The following is a 23,952-nucleotide window of genomic DNA, read 5'->3' as shown; positions in this document are numbered from 1 at the left end:
CACACAAACACACCCCCCCCACACACAATCACTCACATTTACACACACACACACACACACACACACACACACACACACACACACACACACACACACACACACACACACACACACACACACACACACACACAGGGATGACCCTGGCTGTTGAAGCAAAACAATGAAGCCTACTTTACAACTTTGCTGACTGTCACTCTCATATCAGGTATTAGTGAGGTTATAGTTTATCGATTGTTGTAGCGAAATAACAATCGAATACCTTCTTTCCGCCTATTAAAAAGCTTTTTGTCCAATGTATAACAGCAGATTGCTCACCCAGCTCTTTACACAGGCAGTAATCACACGGGCTTTCTGGCAATAGCACGTAGACTACAACAGAGGCCAGTATAACACAGAGAAGGCCAGAGAGTGTGTTTCTGGCAATGTCCGGATGGCAATGCCGCTCTGGAGGCGGAATCGGCCGTCAGTCGTGTTATATAATCATAATAAGAAGAACAATATGAATTTTAATCATGAATGATAAATATAATTAATCATATGAAGTGTATTGATTGGTTTTCAAGGTTATAAGTAGACGTGTCAAAATGTGTATTAAATATTGTAGAGAATCAGAGAGGGTAGAATAATAGGTAAAGAGAGAAATTATATGCATGCACGAATAATAATCCATAATCCTGGGATAAACCATTGCGATTACAATGCGACTATAATGAATAGAAGGGAGAAAATGATTATATAATTAAAAATGTAAAAGCCGAGATTTGCATGAGTGGCATGAATAAGATATAGGCCTACTCTATACCGTTTTTTTTCTCACTTTTTGCGAGCAACTACATTAAACTCAATATTTGGACACAGCTGAAAAGTAATATTCGAGACATATTCCATTTTACCACACAGATAAAATAATCCCGGTAAAGCAACGGCAATACAAAGTTCACTTATTTGTTGGATTATTTTTCTGTGATTTTTGCTAGGAGCAAATGGATATAATAATAGCAGGCCCTCCGTGTATTGGTGACTAAATGGACCCCTGTGGCCCTTTAACATGAGACAGGCCAACAACAACTCCACGGTGCGCATGCGCAGCAAAGGACGGAGCGGAGAGGAGACACGAGATTGTTTAGGCGATCTGGGGGAACGGAAACGCGAGGTAAAGTACATTTTTGAATATCCAGCTTTGTCCGAGATGATCAAATTGGATCGATCACAGCGATATTCGATCAGGGATTTAATTTAGGCGTGCTGACGCGACGCTACTGATGGAGACGGTTGCTCCCATGTAAACCCGTTAAACGCGCCTGCAGGGACGCGCTCCGGTCCCCTTCGCCCTGTCCTACGGTTCACCCGGTCCCGTTAGACGGCCCTTATCTCACAGCCCACCGGGTCGTCATGGGCCTTACACAACATCTGCCTTAGTGGTTTAATTAGCCGACTTGTGTGTGTTTGTGTGTGTCCGTCTGTTGTGGATCAGAGTAGCGGTGTGTGTCCGGGGCGGTGGTGCTTTGTGTGTGAGGCATTTGTTCCTTTGGTCTATTTTCGGTCAGGACAGCCACATTCCGGTCACTCCGGCCGTCCTCAGCAACCATCACGGGTCAGTTTTTACGCGTTGGTCGCGGATGTCTCACGGATATCAACACGGCTATGCTGGTCGTAATGGTTTCCATAAGAGAGGGCCACACGTCGCCCACTAGTTGCTACCGTTGTTTAAGTGAGGGATGTCCTCACCGACCAAAACATGGTCCATCCAGGCTTTGGTTGCAGCCTGTGTCGATTGATTGATTTGTATTTTATTTTTTTTATTTTACAGACCGACACAAAGACAGATCTGCAGGATCATGGGGAGCGGTGAGTGGTCTGCCTTCACATCAGGGAATACACACGCAAGAGTGTCTAAATCAATCAAACGGCCATCACCTCCTAGCATATCGCTCCCCTTCTATGTTAAATACTGCAGGGCCGCTGAACTGCTTTACATATTGAACTGAACTGTGTTAGCTCGTGATTCCTCGTTGTGGGTTCTCACAATTGAACCCTCTGAGGATAAACATATCTCATGCTCGTCCAGTGTGCTGTAGCTAGACAACCGTCCCTCCTGTTGGCTCTCCCTCTCTCCCCTGTGAGCCTTTGGTGCCAGCATCAAATCAAAAGAGCTTTTGTTTTAGAGTTAGAAATGCAGCGATGGTAGGCGACACACTGCTCCTCTCAACCAGCCTTTGTTTCAGCCCCAAATCTCCCCGGCTCTTCCTGTTTGGGTGGCGGTGGCTAAACCTCCTCTTGACTATGCATTCCCCCCCCCCAGGGCTTTCCCTCCAACACCCCCCCCTCCATGGTTGATTAACCCCTGGCGCTGCCTGCCAACAAGCCGACGTACTGACCGGCAGCAAGCGCCAAACAAACATTCACTGATTCGCCCTCTCACCCCGCCCCCCTCGCCCGGTGTCCCTGCCCGCGCACGTAGCCCAACGCACTGACCGACGGCTCACGCCAAACAAACGTTCACTGACTCAGCCTCTCCTTCACTGATTCACCCTCTCACCCCTCCGTCCCCTCGCTCCCCGCCCCAGTGTTTCTGCCCGCAGACGTCGCCCACTCTGTGATGCGGCTGCTGATTCACCCTCGCCCTCACTGATTCACCCTCTCACCCCCCAGTGTTCCTGCCAGCGGACGACCCTCTCCCTCACTGATTCACCCTCTCCCTCTCTGATTCACCCTCTCTGATTCACCCTCTCCCTCTCTGATTCACCCTCTCTGATTCACCCTGTCACCCCCCAGTGTTCCTGCCCCCGGACGTGGCCCACTCCGTGCTGCGGCGGCTGCGTAGGGCCAACTTCCTGCTGGAGGAGCTGAAGCAGGGCAACATCCAGAGGGAGTGCCGGGAGGAGATCTGCACCTTCGAGGAGGCACGGGAGGCCTTCGAGGACAACGAGAAGACGGTGAGCTCCAGGGAGGGGCCAGGGCTGGGGAGCCATTGGGCCTGGCACACCGGCTCTAAGGGGTTTGGGGCTCCAAGGGGGCTGAGCTCCATGACGGGGAGCATGTTGTTATGGTGGGAGGGACAGGAGCAAGCCAGGCTTCTGATCGCCACGATGCTGGTCATGTTGTTATGGTGGGAGGGACAGGAGCAAGCCAGGCTTCTGATCGCCACGATGCTGGTCATGTTGTTATGGTGGGGGTGACAGGAGCAGGCCAGGCTTCTGGAGGAAGTATCCTCAATACACCTGCTTTTGAGTTTTTAGGATGTATTGCTCTTGTTAAGTATCTTCTTTCTTTTGAATTTTAAGTATTTGTTTTTATTAGGTATCGTGAAAACTTTCTTTTGAATTTTAAGTCACACTAAGAAGAAAACTAAGCAAGTCACACTATATTTATTTGTAATGCTCTAATTAAGTATCATGAATACTTTAGTCGTTATTCATTCAATGGGGAGAGTACTTCTTGGTTCCTGACATTTGCTTATTCATAATATCAGTAAATTAAGTCAACCCAAAATACCACAGACACGAATGGGTGTGCCTGGGTAACGGCCAACTAGGGTGTGTGTGTGAGTGCGTGTGTGTCTGCACGCACTCACAGTGGAGCTTCAGGTCAGAGAGAGGAATGTTGCAATGTTTTAGCGGTCGATGAGTATCAGCAGGAAGAGGAGGAACAGAGGAGGAAGTAGCTCTGCCACTGTGCATTAGGGATCTAGAGAATGTCCTTGTTGAGCTCTCTTTCCTCCTGCTATACCTACAGGGAAAGTCCCGACAAAAATATGGAAGGAGAGAATATTAATGTGTGCATGTATACATATACAATTACAAGACGGCTTACTTGTTACGTTGACCTCGACTTGTCTAGATTTGTTATGGTTATTTTTTAAATACATGAATTACTTCGTAACCCATGTCTCTTATAAATACATGAATTACTTTGTAACCCATGTCTCTTATAAATGCTTGAATTACTGTGTCTATAACCCCAACTCTTTTTTGAACACATGTAAGGCACTAGTATCCTAATTGTCGAACGCCCATTCATTCAAATCAAGCTATCAGGACGCCCTTCATGGTGTGGCTATAAATGACTCTTTGTCCTCCGATTGGCTGCAGAGGCGTTTCTGGGCGGAGTATGTTCGGGAGAGCACGCCAGCGGGCGGCATGGAGACCGTGATGGGCGGGGTCCACTCCCTCTACCTGATCCTGCCGCTGCTGCTGGTGGTGCTGCTGGTGGCCGCGGTGGTCATCGCCGCGTGGCACTGCCACTCCCGCAAGCGCTCGGAGCGCAGCCCCAGCCTCGGCCCCTCCCACTACGACGCCGGCCTATCCGTGGTCTCCATGGATCAGTGGGGGCGGGAGTACCACAACGGCGACCAGTCGGAGCTCAGCGCGCACAGCAGCCCGGCCTATCAGAGCTCGGCGAACGCGTCCGGCAGAGCGAGCGCGGGCGGAGACCCGCCCCCGTCCTACGACGAGGCCGTGGGCCAAGCGGACGTCACCGTGGAGACGGAACCGCCGCCGCAGTACGAGGACATCGTCAAGGCGACCAATGTGGACATAAGCAGCGGCTAGTCGGCCCCTCGTAGCTCTCTCCCCCCCCCCCCTCACACCCCCCACAGACGCCCTAACACACACTAAGACCCCCCCCGGGGGGGGAGGACTTCCGCTGGACGCGTGGCGGTGGCGTCAACCTCCCCGTCGTCACACCCAACACGCAGACCTTGTAGCCCGCCCAACGGTTAAAGAACTGTAGTCTGAAACCAGCGCTGGTTAAACTTGCACTAATGACCCACGAGGCCGCAGAGACGAGGCCGATACTACAGTACCAAAACACGCCCCACACGTGCCCTTCCTGCAGTTTCACTGGTCTGTGGGCAGGGTGACTCCTACGGGACTGAGCGCGTCAGGCTGTGCAGTGTGTGTGCGCGCGTGCTTGTGTATAAAAGCGGAACGAGAATAAAAGTCATCGGAATGTACAGAAAGTCCAAGCTATACGTGTGGTTTTAAGGAATTTGCTAGAGGCTGATTGTAGCGGTGTGTTCGTGTGGCCCTGACGGTGTGTGTGTGTGTCTTGGTTCGTCTTGCCTGGCATGGATCTGGCTCTGAGCATGGACACGGGAAGGAAGGGGGGGGCATTGTTTGCACGTAGAAAGTCCACCCTGGCCTTCTCGCCCGCCTCACGGAAAACAGACATTTTACTCTCACCACGGAAACCCCCCCCCCACTCTTCACCAGCACTTTCCTGGCTGGGACCAACCAGGTCCAAGGTCCTATTCTGGTTACATGGGGCTAGGGACCGTGTCTGAATGTCTAACGGCTTGAAGAGGAATAAGGGACTGAGGGGGGGGGGGGGGGGGGGAGATCATGCGTGAGGAGTGGAACGCGCCTGTCTTCAGAGAGAACCATGCAGTATTAAACGGACAGAGCCAGGTTTAGCATGTGTAATGTGTATATGGAATTGTGTACATGTATATATACTGTATGTGTGAATGTACTTTTGTGTCTGTCATACATATTGCAGTGAATGCATTGATACTAATGTAGCTGTTTTAAGTGGTGAAGGCAAGTGGTGGACAAACTAAGCTATCTTTAATGGATACTATGGCAGAACCTGGTTTGGTGTTTGGATCTACACACACAGCAATAAACATCAGCCTTACTCGGACACAAGTCACTTCAAGGCAAATATGCAATACTCCTTTGGACAGTCTAGAAGCCAAATGTATCTGCTAGATATTTATTAACATTGATAAATGTCATATTCTATACATGTGATACTCTAAAAGCACTGAGTTGGGTGAACCTTGGCACTGTTTGTTTGGGGTTTTAAGGCCATGACCTTGGAAAGGGTTGTAGCCATTTTGGTTGTTGAACATTTAAAGTATATGAATATAGTTCCTCATCTAACAGAATTGCATAATCCTTTTTAATAATACATGCAGGAGGACATGTAAAAAAAAAAATCCTTAGGCTATATTCAAAGGCTTGATTTTTTCTAATAAAAAATGTAAAATGTGTTTTTGTGACTTCTGAATTAAATCCTTACTTTATCCTTCCTTTGTATTTCAAAATACTGTCTCAACAAGAACATAAATCAAGACTCAACCAGAGGCAGTATACATATTTTATGTTTTTTGTGAAATCGTACCATAATATAATCACATTCATATTAAAACGGGTTCAATAACAAAAATCGATTCACTAACTCACTATCCCTAATGCACATGGTTTTAGAGTCCCTTAAGTAACAAAAAAAAAAGTTCAGCAGAAACTAAATGCCCCACTTCAAGATGAATTTATGCGTATGCGTCGTTAAGCACCGCTTAGAAAGACAGTTTCAGCATAACACCTTAAAAGTCTGATTCAAGAACACAGCTTGTAAACGCAGGCAATGGATGATCGGTCAACACCAACACCGCTTGGAGTTGGTTTAATCTTACCAAAAGCTACGTCATGAATCATCAGAACCAGCCCCGTGATGAGACGGCAGAATGTGAGCGATATGCAGGACTGTTGGCAGAACCGCGAGGAACGTGAAATGCGCAGCGGTGCAAACAATCGGTGCGTTTGCTGAGCGTTGTTTGCCGCAGAAGCGCAAGCGACTGCGACGTGGACGACAAGTGACAACATTGAGAAAGAAAAAAAGGTGGTATCCCTGGATGTTGTAGCCATAGCGACGTGTAGACACGGCAACGGTCACAGCCACTCCCTGGGGGTACGCAGAACCTCCAGCATCTCCGCCTCCCTGGAGCCCTCCTCCGGCTCGTGGGTGTACTCCCACCTGGGAACCACGGGTTAGTTAGTACTCATCCTCTGGTAACAAGGGCTTAGTCCCACCTGGGAACCACGGGTTAGTTAGAACTCATCCTCAGGTAACGAGGGCTTAGTCCCACCTGGGAACCACGGGTTAGTTAGTACTCATCCTCAGGTAACGAGGGCTTAGTCCCACCTGGGAACCACGGGTTAGTTAGTACTCATCCTCAGGTAACGAGGGCTTAGTCCCACCTGGGAACCACGGGTTAGTTAGTACTCATCCTCAGGTAACGAGGGCTTAGTCCCACCTGGGAACCACGGGTTAGTTAGTACTCATCCTCAGGTAACAAGGGCTTAGTTAGCCGAGTCACGCCAAAACCACGGGTTAGTTAGAACTCATCCTCAGGTAACGAGGGCTAGGTTAACCGAGTCCCACCTGGGAACCACGGGTTAGTTAGAACTCATCCTCTGGTAACGAGGGCTTAGTCCCACCTGGGAACCATGGGTTAGTTAGTACTCATCCTCTGGTAACAAGGGCTTAGTCCCACCTGGGAACCACGGTTTAGTTAGTACTCATCCTCTGGTAACAAGGGTTTAGTTAACTGATGCACAACCAAACCACTGGTTAGTACTCATCCTCTGGTAACAAGGGCTTAGTTAGCTGATACACAACTGAACCACAGGTTAGTAACAATCTTCTGGTAACCAGGGGGTTAAGTTAGCTGAGTCCAACCTGGGGACCACAGCTTATTGGTCATCCGCTGTGGTTGTTTATCATCCTTACCACATGTTAGTAACCCTAACCCTTATAGAAAGGGCAGAACACCTGGATACATATCTGTATATCACTTTAGATTGGAACATTTTATTTTTGACCATTTTGTGAATTTTTTTAAGGCGAACTTTAAAAGTTCTCAGTTACAACGTTTTTTTTGGGAGAGATATGCTGAATAAATACAACATGTTTTCAAAGTCAAAAATAATCGTTTGAATAATCGTGATTTCAATTTTGACCAAAATAATCGCGATTATGATTTTTTTCCCATAATCGAGCAGCCCTACAGGTTACTGGTCATCCTCATGTAACAAGAGGGTTTCGTTGGCTGATTCTAGAACTAACCAGAGGGGTAAACACACTTACTTTGCGGTCAGGGGTAGAGACATGAGGATGCTCTCGATCCTGGAGCCAGGGGTGGCCAGGCCGAACTTCACCCCCCTGTCGTACACCAGGTTGAACTCGACGTACCTGGAGCAGAGAAACGCGCAGTCTCAGGTCAAGAGGTCGGCCCAATCACCGCACCAATAGCCAAACAAGAGACAATGTTGGCTCTGCAACCGGGAAGCACTTAGACACACTTCATTACAGAAATCCTGTGAGATGTTGCAAGGCGATGTAGCGGATAGGCCTTCCTAATTAACCACGAGGGAGAAAACGTGGGAGAAGACTTGTGCAGTGACCAAATCTTTAATTAGCGAGCCTAAGTCCGATCAGCAGAAATCTCTCTCTCTCTCTCTCTCTCTCTCTCTCTCTCTCTCTCTCTCTCTCTCTCTCTCTCTCTCTCTCTCTCTCTCTCTCTCTCTCTCTCTCTCTCTCTCTCTCTCTCTCTCTCTCTCTCTCTCTCTCTCTCTCTCTCTCTCTCTCTCTCTCTCTCTCTTGAATGCAATCACACATGACCACCGTTACCACCGCCAAACCCCGGTGAACACGCCCACCATCCAAAGTGAGAGCGCTGCGCGCAGTGACCCCAGCACGCAGGAGACCCACGCATGTCGGGACACCACTTCCTGGTGTGTTGACCTCTGGGGGACACGAGACGCTCTCCTCACCTGCCCCGGCGGAGTTGCTGCCACCTCTTCTCCTCCGCGGTGAAGGCGTCGTCCCTGTGCTTGTACACCAGGGGGACGTAGCAGGGCACCACGGTGGAGGTGCAGCTCCTGATGAAGCTGAAGGCCTCCTCCTGGCTGGGGGAGTCCAGGTCGTCGAAGAAGATGCCCCCGATGCCGCGCGTCTCCCCGCGGTGGCGGACGTAGAAGTAGCGGTCACACCTGGGGAGGGGGGCGGGAAGACGTTATGGGACAGGAAGCACGCTGAACATTGAGGGTGGAAGGTGTTTTAAATGTAGCGTGACACGTAGACCATGCTACTTTTTGCTATGACCTATTTACGGCTCTTTCAGAAGCTTAACGGACGACGTTGATGTTGTCGCCTGCCCTAAAGTCCTAAGAATTTCATTCCCCAGAATGACCCGTGTTGTACTGTACATTTGACACAAACACTTTGACCACACAGGTCGTTGTAGATATAAATCCATATGGTGTGCTATGGTGTTAGCATAACATTGGTATTGTATCAATAATAAGGGTCAAATCTGCCTTCCACGTATGGAGCTGAAGCTGACATGTCACTTAAAAATGGCGTGCTGATGGTAGAAGGAAATGCTCCTCATTGCGATCAAACCGTCTACCGACGCACTCTTATCTTATTCTAACACCAGGGCCACACCCAGCGTGGCCTAGCGTACGTGTGTGTGCTTCAGACACGCCCACGGTAACATTTAAAGCAAAGCACAAGCCAACAGTAAACCTGTACGAAGTCGAGCGCGCAATCGACCGACAGGGAGGGACGCCCACCATTTCTTGAAGTCTGGGTAGTACTGGGGGTGGTGTTTGTCACAGGCCTCCTTCAGGGTGTTGTGGAACAGGAAGGCATCCTCCTCGTTCAGATAGGTGGGGGTCAGGTCAGTGCCTCCTCCGAACCACCACTGCTTGGAACCTGGTGGGAGGGAGGGAGGGAGACAAACACACACACACACGCACGCACACACACGAAGAGGAAGTGAAAAAGAAGTAAAAGAAGACAAAGGCTATCATTCAACTTCACACACACAATGGTGTCATGTCTTCCCGACGCAGGCCCTGTCGTCGTAGCCTCCCCCCCCCCCCCCCCTCACCGTCCTCCTCCTCGATCTCGAAGTAGCGGTAGTTGAAGTGCACCGTGGGGACGTGGGGGTTCTTGGGGTGGATGACAGAGCTGATGCCCATGGCGCAGAACGGCAGTTTACCTGCGGAGCGGAATACACACAGCAGAAGTTGCAATGAAAATATGACATGGTAATCATGTCAAGGAGTAATATAAGACTGCAAATATCCTTCTCACTTGTCATATATTATTGGATGACAATGATACATTGTGTGGCAGTAATCACCAACACATAACCTACTTAATAATGTCCGTTAAGGGATCCCACACAATGCCCACTCCATAGATGTAAACAAACCGATAAACTACTAAGCAATTGATTAGTCCACTTTCCCACCAGCTCAGAAACCAGACGTACCGTCTTTCCCCTTGAGGACCTTCCCTCTGCTCTTCATCTGCTTGGCAGCCTCCTCGGTCAGATGTCCGAACACTACCGAAACACTCACACCGGCCTTCTCAAACACGTTGCTGTCCTGGATCACACAGCTGATCCCCCCGCCGCCTAACACATACATAAATTACGATAAGATTAGGCTTCATAATCCATCTCACATTAAGTGTGTCAAATGCGAGAAAGTGAGCCAAAGTCCTCGACTTGCCTTCCTTCCTCTGCCACCGATCTGCCTTGAACTTGCCCCCATCCACCTTCTCCAGGGCCCGGCAGAACTCGGCCTGCGTCTCCATGATCAGTAGCTCCATCCTGGTGCACATTTCTCCCTTCTTCTCCTGCAGCACTTTCACGTCGGTCACCGGGAGGGACATGAACCCCTTGCACTTCTCCAAGATGTCATCGTCTTGCTTGGCGACTTGAATGACCCTGGAGGCCATCTCAGCGCGCTGGAAGTGACCCGCGTTGGCCACGAAGCCAACCACGGCGGCGGCTGCGGCTCCGGCCAGGACCAGCGCCGCTCCCCTCCTCGACCGCCCGGCAGGGAGTCTGCCTGCGGTCCCCTGGCACATGAACCGTACCCCGGTACCCCTGGACAGCCATCTCGCTCCGGGAAGCGAGCTCCACCGGTGCGCCGCAGAGTTATGAAACGACGCGACGTGCGCGTCTTGTAGTCGGGCCAATGTGCTTACCTTGTGTGAGATGAAACAGTGCTTTGTGGTGATTTGAGCCGATCTGTTGACCGAATGGAGTAGGAGGGCGGCCATTGGCAGGTCTCCTAGGTGTATACAGTTATTGCTACACTTTGGGTCAGTGCTCAAACATTGTCACAAGCTGGCGTAACGTGCTATCTATCTAGGGGGCGTGTGCTATGGTTCTTGCACTTTGGCACCGACAGAGGGGGTTTGGGTAATGTAGTTCTTTAGCTCCCGATACGACGGCAACCCAGAAGGGCCAGAAAGTAGTGCGCCTTTTGATTAATGGTGTCACCTCACCTCAAAAATAGCGTGTTTACACGTGTAAACACATGTAAACAAATGTTCACATATTGCTGATTTATTTGAACAATCTAAATACAAATAATATATAACAAATAAGACGAATCAGTTTCTCTCCCTATCTGACGCGCCAGCACCAGTTTTTTTACGCATGCGCGAAACTGTAAAGCGTGTTGTCGGTCTCCATGGCAACGACTATTAAAGCCTTAAGATACAGGCGGCGGAACCGCGAGCAGATTATGCGCACGGGTGTCGCGGCACAGACAGTGGGGCTGGCTGATAGGTCCGACAGGGAAATGGATCATTAACCCGAATAAGTTTAAACATAAACTGGTTTCCCTCCTCGCATCTCGACATTAGGACCTAAAGCAACAGGTGCTGGTGAGTTTAGTGCCTCATTAAGCTGCTGGGAACTACTTTAAAACCCGGCCATGGAGTTGTATTACATGCATGTATGTATTATTCTGGCCATTATATGTAGGGTAACCTATAGGCCCGGGTGAGTATGGTGGCTTCTTTGGCTTTGTTGGGAGGCAGGCTGTTCAGATGATGAGATCCATATCATCTTAGGCCTGCCTGTGTTGCAGGCGGGTTGCTCGGATGTAGGTTATACTTGTGTCAGCGAGTTTCCTGCCATCTTTATAGCGTTATGCTTAGAGCGACCAAAGCACATTAGACAACACTGAGGAACAACGCTATTAAGATGTGTTAGGATGGACTGATGGACGTGGCGGAGAGGGGGACATGGCCATCGTGATGGCCAGTTTGAGATCAGGGTGATGGCCGGGTTTGTGAATCAATTGTTATAACATTACTATTGACCGTTTTTTGTGAGGAAATAAAACGATTTCCACTTAATTTTTCTTTTTTTATGTTGTCCTTCTGTATAGAAAACAAATACTTTGTAATGCTGTATATTAGAGGAACAGTATGTCTATTGTCCTTGAATATAAGCTCCCCTACATTCAACAGTGTGTATTGGGAAACCATACATCCACATCAATAAGTGCCAACAGAGAGCTGTAGGGACTTCACAACGAAATGCTAATTAAATAGCGTTTGACAAACGATAAACTCTGTCTGTCCGACTGACCTGTAACTGATATGTCTGAGGCCGGATAACCAGAGCAATTAATCAGGTGTCTGGTCAGGTAACGTGCCAAGCCAAGTCTGCAGCTGTAACAGACTATTCTTTCGTTGGGCTTTGTGTTTCTGGGGAAAAAAAACACCTCTGCTTCCTCTGCCGTGTTTCATTTGACATTTGTGTTTGGTTCCAGGTGTCTGACAGACCATGGGCGAGGCCGTGTTGAACAAAACCCTGGACGGCTACGAAGATGACTTTGAGAAGGACCTGGACTGGCTGATCAGCGAGGAGAGTCGCAGTGAGGACCAGGTAGGGGGGCAGGTAGGGGCAGGATGCTGAGGGTAGGGGGCTAGAAGGTGTTCCAGGTACTGTGTTCGATTCCCCGACGTCTGACACCTACCTGTAGGCCTCCTTAGCAAGACGCCTCACCCCCAATACCCCATTGACCACATGTACTGTATCTGCAGGCACTGTAAGTCACTTTGGATAAAAGCATCTCCTGAATAATTCATAGCACCTCTCATTCCAAAATAATGGCTTAAAGCCTGGATGTGTCGCGTTATGTATTCTATGGCTTCCTTAAATCTGTCTGTTTGGTTTAGTGTTTATCATTAATTGGACGATTGCCACCAACCCCCACACACTCTCACATGTAATCACCGTGAAAGGTATAGGCTGTCGTGTGCGTGGGCCTCCATTGTACTTACCGAACAGCAGAACCCACTGGATACACGTGCTCCTTCAGAGGGCTACAGTGAGTAGGGTTGGGTTACCCACTCGGGGGGGTTGGTACCAGGCTGCCAAGTGAAACCTGCTCCCCTCACACACAGGGACACACTTTCACTCCGCTCCAAGGACCCTGGGCTATTGTGTACACTCCACCGAGGGATGCATAGTTGATGGGCACACACGCACGCGCACACACGCTTGCACAAACACACACTCGTGCAAACGCACACACACACGCGCACGCACTCACGCAACCGCACACACATACCCTAACCAAAAACCATAGCTACAGTGACACACACACCCCCACACACACACACCCTAACCCTAGCCCACAGATACACGGACACACACACGGACACGCACGCACTCACACACACATACACACACACGTACAGTACGTCGCACACACACATACACACAGACAGTGTTCAAACAGGCTGCCTTATAGCTGATGATGGTGTTTTCCGTTCACTCCTTCATCGTGTTCCTTTGACCCCCTCGTCCAGGGGCCCGACTACGACGACATCGAGGCTGAGATCGACAAGGAGCTGGAGGAGTCGGAGAAGGAGTCCTCCAGCAAAGAGGAGCAGGAGAACAGCCACAAGGGGAAGGAGAAGAGGAGGAGGACCGGGGCGCAGGGAGCCGGGGACGACAAGGAGGAGGAGGAGGAGGGGGAGGAGGAGGAAGAGGAGCGGTGGCCCTCACCGATGGCCCCCCTGGAGTACGACCCCGACCGCCACGACAGCCCCTCCCGGCGGGGGTCCCCCTCCCTAGCCCCGCCCCCGGCGGCGGCGGCGGCGGCGGACGAGCAGACGGACGAGGAGAAGAAGTACATCCAGGACAAGATCCAGCAGGCCAACCGGGAGCTGAGGGACCAGGAGCCGGCGGACGCCTCGCGCCGGCGCCGGCTGCACTTCAAGGACAAGCTGGTGGACCTGGTGGTCCCGCCGCGGGAGTACCCGCCGACCCCCGCGGCCGAGGCCCCGCCCCCCGGGGCCGGGGACGCCGAGGTGGAGGGGGAGGTGTCGGGGAGGCTGTCGGAGCTCAACATCTCCCCAAGGAAGGAGAGCGCGGCAGCGGCGGCGGCGGCGGCGGTCGCAGACGGCCTGCTGGGGGAGGACCCCGGGGGGGAGGGGGGTAAGGAGGGGAGGGTCCTGGTGGAGAAGGACGGGAAGTTCGACCTGGTGAGCCTGAGGGAGGTGGAGAGCCACGGCCTGCTCCCACCGCTGGCCAAACACTCCCGGGACAACGGCCCCCGCTCCTCCCCCCGGCCGGCCGAGGCGTCCCCGGATCGGCACAAGACGCGCTCCTCCTCCTCCTCCTCCTCCTTCCGCTCCGTCACCCACCAGAGCGTGGAGCACCTGCGGGCCCCCCGGCCCCCCTCCCAGCCCCGGGGCCGGCCCAGCTCGGCCAGCCGCGGCGTGAGGGGCAGCCTGAAGCAGGGGGCCCGCCGCCGGGTGCAGTCGGCTGCGGGCAGCCCCAGCCGGGCCACGTGCACCGTGTCCCCCCTGCAGAAGGAGGCGCTGCAGAAGGCCCAGCAGAGGAGGGAACGGCTGGCCAGAGAGGTAGAGCGCACGGCGGGATCTGGGGTCAGTGGTTGAAGAGGAGGTTGGGTTGCTGACTATAGATGTGTTACGTGTTGGAGTACGTTTAGAAAAAGGCAAACCTAAAGAAGTGATATATACCAGCGACTGTATTGACCTAATTCACCGTCTCCTTTCTTTACCGCCTCTTTTCTCTCCTCCTCCCCTCTCTCCTCCACCTCTCACCCTCTTCTCTCTCCTCCTCCCCTCTCTCCTCCCCCTCCAGGCAGAGCAGAGGAAGCAGGAGGAAGAGGAGCAGAAGCGGCAGGACAACGAGCTGGCCTTCCGGGCATGGCTGAAGAGGAAGGGGGAGCAGGTCAGGGCTGAGAGGAGGGTCCACCGCGCCCAGGAGATGGAGAGACAGAACGGCTGTGTAAGGGCCCCGCCCCTCAGAGCCACCCCCATCAGAGCCACCCCCATCAGAGCCACCCCCATCAGAGCCACACCCATCAGAGCCTCACCCATCAGAGCCACGCCCATCAGAACCACACCCACCATCTAAAAAATAACTTTTTTTTTCTTATTTATGTACTTATTAAATTATTTTATTTTGTGTTCACTCTGTAAATAGAGTATTTCGAAAAGCGCAATATAAATCGAATTAATTATTATTAAAACTATTATCTTGTGTATCCTTCGTCCCGTGCCCTGCCCTGCAGAGGGTCCCGGTGGACGGGGAGCAGGCCTTCCGCTTCTGGCTGCGGAGGAAGCAGGAGCAGCAGCTCAGAGAGAGGGAGATGGAGGACATGAGGAGGATGGAGGAGGAGGGTGGCTACGTCCTGCACAACCGCCAGGAGTGCGAGCAGGCCTTCAAAGAGTGGGTCTTCATTCACCTTTTTTGATTAGCCTCGAATTAGTTGTCTTAGGCAAGTCGATTTGCATAAGACAAAATACGACAGGAAATGTGGGTGCCATGCTCCTTAACGTGCACTATTTGGTCACCAATTCTTAGTTTTTGTCCAAAATCTGGAGGACGACTGGAGTGGCCAGTGTGCAAATCTGGGTTCCAGAGTGGTGCACTACTTTCTTACCCATAATGCACTGCAAAGCAGAACAAAATTGGATGTACACTTAATGGCCCAATCCCAATTCACCCCTCAGCCCCGACCCCTCGCTTTTTTTCTGTTTCCGAGGGGCAAGTCGAAGCTACTCAAAAGCGAGGGCCACTCAAAAACGAAGGGTAGGGCTACAAGGAGAGAATTGAGATTGGGCCTCCTCACTATCGCACGATGCATTGGGGTCCCATACACAACCTGTGTTTAACCTCCCCTCCCTGCGTCTCCCTCCCTCCCTCCTCCCCCCCCTGTGTCTCCCTCCCTCCCTCCCCACCCCTGCGTCTCCCCCCCCAGGTGGCTGAAGCAGAAGCGGGCGGAGAAGCGGGCGGAGCAGCGGGCGTCGCGGCAGCTCTCGCGCCGCCTGCTGGTCGAGGATCGGCGAGCGCGGCGCATGCAGGACCTGATGTGCAGCGTGAACGAGGCCAAGCCCTTCAGGTTCACGGGGCCGCTGTCCTACCGCTTCTGAGGCCCGCCCCCGCCACGCCCCCCCCTCCATGTGTTTTTCGTAATGTAGGACTGTTGTTTGTCACGGCTGTGTTACGGATAGCACCTGTCGCGCTATTCGCCTGTTCTGTCGTCACGTCGCCCGTGTTTATGTGTTAGTTTACGGTGGTTTAGCGTGTTCTTCGTTCACAGTGATGATCGGAAAATCGTTTATTAAATAGCTGAAGAGAAACGGGTGTTGTTGTTGTTGTTGTTGTTGTTGTTTTGAAGCGCCGTGTGCCGTAGACGGTGCCGTGTTGTGTCAGGACGATGCACTTTACTTCACCGCAGGGGGGTTACTGCAGGCTGCGGAGCTATGCAGCCCGCATGTGTACGGAAGCCATATTGTTTGTGTCACTGTTTGCCTTCCTTCAGGGTCCGCTCATGTAAATATAGACTACATTAGGTGTCACTGTAGGTGAGGTATACCAGTAGTTTCTATGACCGTTGTATTTATCCATAGGGAGAGTAGGCTGTTTGCAAGGATATTCCATATTTTTAAAGCATTTGGAAACTAAATGTATTTGGTAATGTAGAAAGAAATCCCTGGTTAGATCATTTTCGTATTCTACAAATATGCATTGTATTTTGATAAGATGAATTATATTGGCTCGTGTTTTGACTAATTGAAAAGTTATAATACAATAGCAATAAAAATGCAGTGTTTGAATTAAGTTGTTCCGTTTCATTTTTGATTATGCATATAAGGGTGTGTTAGTTAGACGTCTCTCTAATTCTATGTTTGCATGATGTATGCTAGGAATGAAAAGAAAACCAACATTTTTAACCGAAAGTAAGAAAAAAGGCAATAGTAAAGATAGGAGGGAGACGCAAGGTTAGCATTTTGCATTCTTGCTTTCTCGGAATTGGATAATATTCGAATATTATTATAAACTAGAAAATGCATTTCCTGCAGAAAATGCGGTGAGTGCTGTAGTGCAAAGTGAGGTTGAAAATATTTTTTGATAAAGCCACATAGATTAAGACATAAAGAAACGTTAAATGGCTTAGATAAAGTGAAGGGATTTGAACAAAAGTCTAAATGGAGTAAACAATGTAAACATGCACACCATTTAAGAAAATGTAAATGGTTGGAAACAAATAAAGTGAGCTGAATGAAAAGCGCAAGGCATTGCTAAAAATGCCAAAATGTAAATTGAATTGAACTGAAGAATCTGAAAGGTAAAATGTAAAATGTTTTTCCCGCTCAATAGAGCGAGAAAAACCGCCCAATCTGGCAACACTGCCTGAACGTCCTCCAAAAGTAGCCCAGCGTCAACAGTAATTTAATTGACAGAATGGGCAGACGGCTTTAATGGGACCAACTGTAGAATATGACGGTTTGAAACTAAAATTGTGATTCTGAAGAAAGTTTAAATGATATCGAAATTCCGTTCCGGATATTATTGAAGATACAAGGGTGTAGATTAGTTAATTGGTTTGAACGAAGGTAAACGGCTGAAAATTGATTTAGTTACGTCTTAAACAGTTGAAGTACCATAGGCCTCCCATTGACTCCCATGTTAAAAAAAAAAGATAATATTTTAAAAGTAGAATATCTTGAAAAGTATAAAATATTTAAAAAATCTGAAAAGAAGCGCGCGATTCCAAGCTATTCTGAATATTTTAAAATTTGAATGGAGTCTCTAGGTGAAAAATTGAGGAAGGAGATAGGTCCCAAAGTTTGTAGAGAAAAATAAAGAAAGAAAGAATAAAACTTATGAAGAACAATAGTTGAGCGCTGCATGCAGCACTCACCTAATTAATTCTTATTGTCTGAACACCACTTCCATTCGGCCAGCAGATGTCACCTCCGTACACAGAACGTGAAAGCTAGACGTGTTGCTTGGATACAGCAAACTTTAAGTGACAATGAAGCGAACCTCACGGTGCAGAACCGTTGACATGTAACCCAGCTCGCTTGTCAACATCGGTTAAATTGATCATCACGTCCTATCTTCTACGTCCTAGTTCGACACAGAAAACAATGTCATCTCAGGAAGAACAACAGGGCATCGGGAGAGTGATGGACTTCCTTGAAGAATGGGACCATGGGGATAAAACAACACGGAACCGCATGTTGAATACTTTCGTAGCTCAGAACGAGGGGAAGACCTACTATGAGCTGGAGACCGCCTTCGCCCTGGGCGCAAGTCTCTTTCTGGCCCGCATGACCACGTGGATAAGATTGACGTATCCTTCAGCCCAGGAGCGTGGCTGGGGTTTGAGGGCCACGGACCTGTTTAGGGGGCCCGTAGGCAGCTTCCCCCGGAAATGCCGTTAAAGTTATATTTTGATGTCTTAGTCCTTGCAAAGCTGTAAATATGCACCTCGAAAACGGTTGCTTACTTTCCAGGCTCATTATGAATGGTGATGGGAGTTGGTAGTTATTATTTTTAGTATTGAGTAGAAGCAGCTTACTTCACTATTGCTATCATTAAACGTTGATTGACATGCAGTAACAGACTAGATGAAACCACTTAAATGTATTATCAGTTTATCGATAATATCTTCAGATCCAGTTCATGCAGTGTAGGGCAGTGTAGTTTTGATCAAAATATCATATTTTCTTCAACTGCTTTAATGCATGAGCGTAATGCAAATAAATAGCACCAGAGCTATCTTTCTATTTTCTATGAATATATATGTTAGTGTTTTTTGTTTCGGGGCTATAATCATTCAGTTATTTATCTTCGGACACCCTGGCGTAGCATCTCATGCTTTAGCCATCTTTTGGGATTGTGCTACTGGGCTTGAAGTGAGTTAAAGTTGTCTGCATTGACCGTGAGTCCATTTCTGAGTCATTACCTTAGCATTCAATATCAGATACATGTTTGGAAAAACAAACGTTGGTCTTCAGCTGAAAGCGGTCGGAGTCTTCCTGTCAGCTTCGAGCAAGTGAGCGACCGACCGCGTTTATGAGGCGGATGTTCTCGAACACCCTGTACCGCTTGCATCTCTAGAATTGATACACAAGAAAGAAGCCTCTCTAGTCGGCAAGGACATATGTGGCCTGTTGGTATGAATGTGTGAATTTATGTCACCCAGTCATCACTACATCGTTGAGTTCCTGGAGGATGGAGGGGTTCTAGTCACTAACTTGTCCTCCTCCGTGCTCTAGTCACTAACATGTCCTCCTGCATGTTCTAGTCACTGACATGTCCTGCTCTGTGCTCTAGTCACTAACATGTCCTGCTCCGTGCTCTAGTCACTAACATGTCCTGCTCCGTGCTCTGGTCACTGACATGTCCTGCTCTGTGCTCTAGTCACTAACATATCCTGCTCCGTGCTCTAGTCACTGACATGTCCTGCTCCGTTCCCTCCCAGTCATCAGTACATCCTGGAGGATGGAGGGGTTCTAGTCACTAACATGTCCTCCTCCATGTTCTAGTCACTAACATGTCGTGCTCCGTGCCCTCCCAGTCATCAGTACATCCTGGAGTTCCTGGAGGATGGGGGGGTTCTCACCATCCTGGACATCTTGGGTCAGATCCACATCACAGCGGAGGACAAGCACCAAGGCCTCCTTCTGCTCCAAACCATCTCCACCACCAGCCCCAAGTACAAAGAGATCATCTGTGAAAGCCAAGGTCCGCCTCCCGCAGAGCTCGGACCGCGATCCACGCAGCCACGACACAGACAACCGCAATCACGATGTCATCAGCGTGTTTGTTTGTTTCAATTTTAAACTTAAATTAAGGGCATTAGCAGACGCTTTTATCCAAAGCGACTTGCAACGGTTCGTACGCACGGTGACGGCGGGGTCAAGCATGCAAATGACAGCCAGCTCGTCAGGAGCAGTTAGGGTGAGGTGTCTTGCTCGGGGGGACACCTCGACACTCAAACAAACCAGCGACCGACCTCCGGTTACAAGTCGCTCTACCTCCTGAGCCTGACCGATAAGGAGTGTGTTTTCTCATGCATGCAGGGGTGAAGGTGGTGGCCGAGTGCCTGGCCGAGTCCGACTGGGACGACACCCAAGAGGCCGCCCAGGTGCTGCTGGAGACCCTGGCCCACGGGAACCCCCGGTTCCAGCCCCAGGTGTACCAGCGCCTGGTGGGCCTCATGGCCTCGAGCTCCCCCCCGGCCCTGCAGCGCATAATACGCACCCTGCGCACGGTCCAGGTACGTCTGTCTACGGCCGCACGTCGCGACGTTGAATGCACTTAAAACGATTCTTGCACAGTCGCTTTGGACAAAAGTGTCTGCTAAATAAATGTTATGTGATGTAATATAGAATGACTCAAATACTAATATTATGTCAAAGACATGCACGCACACACGTATGCTACGCACGCGCACGTTACGCACACACCTGCCGCCACAGAAGCAGACACATAAGCAGATGCACGCGGATCTGATCTGGTATTTCATCACATGGGAGCCGAGCTCATTGTCCTCCCATCGCTCCCTCCCCCCAGGCTGAGGTGAAGACGGTCCATCCGAGCATCCTGGAGCCAGTGCTCCAGCTGCTACACTCTCTGAGCTACGAGGTGGAGGGCGAAGGTAGGGTGGCCTTAGGCAGCGGTCAGAGGCACCGTGTGTAGGAGTCGGAAGCGCACTTTAGAATGGTATGGAGGTGGATTGAATGCTACCACCTTAATATGTGACCTATTACCCTTAACCACCTGTCATGATGGAGGTGATGATATGATATGATAGGAAATATAATTCAAATAATATCAGTATAAGTCACATTGGATAAAACCTCAAAGTAGTTAGGACCATTGGTAGCTGTGACTCTTTGGGCTGAATAATAATCACCACCTCACTAGGGCTCCTTCGAGGCCAGCTTGTGTCTCACTTTCACCCTGTAGCAAACATCGGTCGAGACCCTGTTCCCCCTCTCTGTGCCCCCCCAGCTCTCGGTCTGATCTTGGACCTGAGCCGGTCCGGGCTGGGGCCGGAGCTCCTGAGAGGGCTGGTGGCTCTGCTGAGGCCCAGCGAGGGAGGCCAGCAGCGGCCCGGGACAGAAGGTGACGTCCCCTCCTACGACCAGCGCAGCGCTGCTGTAATACACTGAAGAGACGCTGTCCATTAATACTAACAGTGTTAACGTCTCCTTCTACGACCAGCGCTGCTGTAATACACTGAAGAGACACTGCCCATTAATACTAATAGTGTCAACGTCTCCTTTTACGACCAGCGCAGCGCTGCTGTAATACACTGAAGAGACACTGTCCATTAATACTAATAGTGTTAACGTCCCCTCCTACGACCAGCGCTGCTGTAATACACTGAAGAGACGCTGTCCATTAATACTAATAGTGTCAACGTCTCCTTCTACGACCAGCGCAGCGCTACTGTAATACACTGAAGAGACGCTGTCCATTAATACTAATAGTGTTAACGTCCCCTCCTACGACCAGCGCTGCTGTAATACACTGAAGAGACGCTGTCCATTAATACTAATAGTGTCAACGTCTCCTTCTACGACCAGCGCAGCGCTACTGTAATACACTGAAGAGACGCTGTCCATTAATACTAATAGTGTTAACGTCTCCTCCTACGACCAGCGCAGCGCTGCTGTAATACACTGAAGAGACACTGTCAGTTCGTATAGTGTTAATCATAATCAATCAATGCTAATAGTGTTAACTATTACTGTTATACACTATGGTCACCGGACTACACAATAATAACAGTAATACTCACGAATAGCAAATTATTCACACAGCCTGATTCACCAGGTCAGCTGGTATACTGCTGTAGTAAAGTACAGCAAAGGGTTTTTTTTGAGGCAATTCTGCTTAAACTGTTCAATTACACAAGTTGAGCTAATGTTAATTGTAGGAATCAGATCCTTTTGCACGTTGCATACGTAAAGTTCATGTTAATGATACCGATACTGATAGTGCAATTATGTATCTATATGACCCCACCAGACCCTGAAGAGATGACAGCATATTTTTCTGTGTTAGTCCAGCAGGCAGCTGCAGCCAAAGCTATACGGTACAAACAGTTTTATAAGTTTGCTTTACACATTGATTTAGTATCAGTAGGTCGGCACTAAATGACTAAATGCAGCCCATTGAGTGACGCGTAACCCTAGAAATGTACAATCTGGGTAGTGATCGCTCGGACCCTATGCTCTCGCTCACCACAGCCTGCTGGCCCAATCGGGGGAAGACACTTCTCAGGAGCTGCTGGATCTCGACGTGGTCCATTATCTGCTGTGTGCGATGGCTACCAGAGAGCACAAGGACTCCCAGATCCAAGCCAGCCTGGCCCTCATGGTACACACACATGCATGGACAAACACAGAGGGTTTTCTTTGTCTAATATTGACAAAACTGCTTACGTTTTTTTCTTTGTCTGTGACACATTTTAATATGCAAATATTTAATTTGGATAGTCCCCTTTGTGGGTTTCTATTCATTCATTAGTTGTTGTTCATTATTACACGGGTCTTCTCAATGCCGTGGAACGCTCGGTTCACTTGCATGGGCCCTTCACAACTTCCGGCGGTGAATTATATATAATGACCGGCGCTCTATACATTATCCCACATAATGGGATTGTACACATGCACACGCGCACGCAAGCACGCACGCACACACACACACACACACGAGTACACACACGCACGCACACACGCGCACGTGCACACACACATATATATATATATATATATCAAGTGACATTTTAATGATTCAATATTCCTCTGAATAGACATTTGGGGACATTTGAGCTGATCTCTGTCCCTCTCTCCAGCACTTTGTCCAAACATACCCGGACATATCAGAGCACGTACGGGGAGGAATGGGAATTGAACTCTTTGAGAATTTCATGGTAAGATATCAGACGTTATGTGAACATTATGACTGCTGCTGTTTTTATGACAATTGAAATAATCGCTGCTTCTTTACAGCAAAGCCCTGACAGAGTGCATCCCAACATAGATGAAATCCAGGCAGAAAAGCTGCTATCGAACAAAGTCCACCAAACCAAAGGTAATGACGATGTAAACATTAAGTATTGTCTGTGGGGCGGACGTTGTGAATATTTATTTTAAATTTGAATATATATATTTATGGAGTAATGTAGGATCACACTTTTACTACTTTACATTCTAGAGTCGGAGGTCGGTGAATGCTGACCAGAGGTACAGAAACATCAAGAGGAAATATATGTTCTGTATTGTGCTTTTGTTATATTCAATTAAACTTTCAACATCGTTATTTTATCCATTTGTCACGTTTTTTCACTTATTTCGGTGTAACCTCTAAGTAGTTGAATTACCAGGCGTTTGTACGTGTCCGCCTCCCACCGGTGTATAAAAGCAAGCTATTATATTGCAAGCTTATTTACCTTTGAGAACGGCGCACAGTAGGAATTTATGGTGGGCGTTCCAAGACGCAGTAGATCTACAGCGCCTCTACGTGGCCATAAAGGGTAACTGCGTCTTTGTGTTATATTTGTTCTGTGTCACTTTCAGACACATGCATCTGGATTAGAGACGTGTAAATTGTATTGTTATACATTTATTGCCTGTTAAGCCATTTGAGACTGTAACTGTGAGTAAGGGCTATACAAATATTATATAAAAACTATAAAAAAATAATTTATTCTAATTGATTGAGCAGGATTGAGCAACAAATGGAGATGGTTGATGTCAGGGTATAGGTGCTACTTGTAGCATATTATGCTAAAAGTATACCCTGCCTATCCTACTTGGATGCACTGTTATGGATTTTTACTTACATTGAAAATAACAGTTTTACGGATATTCAGAAACGTTCTTTATTGTGCATTAGGGAGATGTTATAAAGCAGAATATGTAAAGTTCCTTGATGTAGGGGAGCCCCAGTGGTTCCCATTTCTTGAAACTGCTGTGGTCACTTGAGATGTTTGATAAGAGAAAGGAAAGAGAAAAATTGATGGGAAGAGTTTTAACAGACCTTGCATCTTTTCCTCC

General features: G+C 49.1%; 4 protein-coding genes across 5 annotated transcripts; 3 read left to right on the top strand and 1 right to left on the bottom strand.

Annotated features, from left to right (window-relative positions):
- Positions 1–1,054: 1,054 nt before the first annotated feature.
- On the top strand, positions 1,055–5,995 carry prrg1 (proline rich Gla (G-carboxyglutamic acid) 1). Its single transcript, XM_030372236.1, has 4 exons — positions 1,055–1,153; positions 1,811–1,848; positions 2,776–2,936; positions 4,092–5,995. The coding sequence occupies exons 2-4, from the start codon at positions 1,839–1,841 to the stop codon at positions 4,548–4,550; spliced, it is 630 nt and encodes a 209-aa protein (XP_030228096.1). The 5' UTR covers positions 1,055–1,153; positions 1,811–1,838; the 3' UTR covers positions 4,551–5,995.
- Positions 5,996–6,088: 93 nt separating this feature from the next.
- Positions 6,089–10,952, bottom strand: cpox (coproporphyrinogen oxidase). Its single transcript, XM_030372232.1, has 7 exons — positions 10,311–10,952; positions 10,070–10,213; positions 9,683–9,793; positions 9,363–9,504; positions 8,559–8,777; positions 7,873–7,977; positions 6,089–6,759 (listed from the first exon to the last, which is right to left on the bottom strand). Exons 1-7 carry the CDS (start codon positions 10,864–10,866, stop codon positions 6,675–6,677), a joined length of 1,362 nt encoding a protein of 453 aa, XP_030228092.1. The 5' UTR covers positions 10,867–10,952; the 3' UTR covers positions 6,089–6,674.
- Positions 10,953–11,271: 319 nt separating this feature from the next.
- On the top strand, positions 11,272–16,704 carry ccdc181 (coiled-coil domain containing 181). 2 transcript variants are annotated; one of them, XM_030372231.1, is made up of 6 exons: positions 11,272–11,472; positions 12,375–12,490; positions 13,420–14,478; positions 14,723–14,869; positions 15,156–15,313; positions 15,846–16,704. In XM_030372231.1, the coding sequence occupies exons 2-6, from the start codon at positions 12,389–12,391 to the stop codon at positions 16,015–16,017; spliced, it is 1,638 nt and encodes a 545-aa protein (XP_030228091.1). In that variant the 5' UTR covers positions 11,272–11,472; positions 12,375–12,388; the 3' UTR covers positions 16,018–16,704. The 2 variants fall into 2 exon arrangements, with proteins under 2 accessions (XP_030228091.1, XP_030228090.1); XM_030372230.1 differs by having other exon boundaries at positions 11,274–11,478.
- Positions 16,705–17,857: 1,153 nt separating this feature from the next.
- Positions 17,858–23,220, top strand: armh1 (armadillo like helical domain containing 1). The gene is made up of 11 exons (XM_030372233.1): positions 17,858–18,227; positions 18,861–18,932; positions 19,458–19,624; positions 19,963–20,159; positions 20,456–20,540; positions 20,897–21,010; positions 21,920–21,986; positions 22,141–22,270; positions 22,749–22,826; positions 22,906–22,987; positions 23,111–23,220. The coding sequence occupies exons 1-11, from the start codon at positions 18,022–18,024 to the stop codon at positions 23,131–23,133; spliced, it is 1,221 nt and encodes a 406-aa protein (XP_030228093.1). The 5' UTR covers positions 17,858–18,021; the 3' UTR covers positions 23,134–23,220.
- Positions 23,221–23,952: the final 732 nt, after the last annotated feature.

This window comes from Gadus morhua, chromosome 12, assembly GCF_902167405.1.
Source record: "Gadus morhua chromosome 12, gadMor3.0, whole genome shotgun sequence".
NCBI lineage: Eukaryota > Metazoa > Chordata > Actinopteri > Gadiformes > Gadidae > Gadus > Gadus morhua.
The sequence above is the reverse complement of the archived record's forward strand: the minus strand, read 5'-3'. Positions and strand labels throughout refer to the sequence as shown.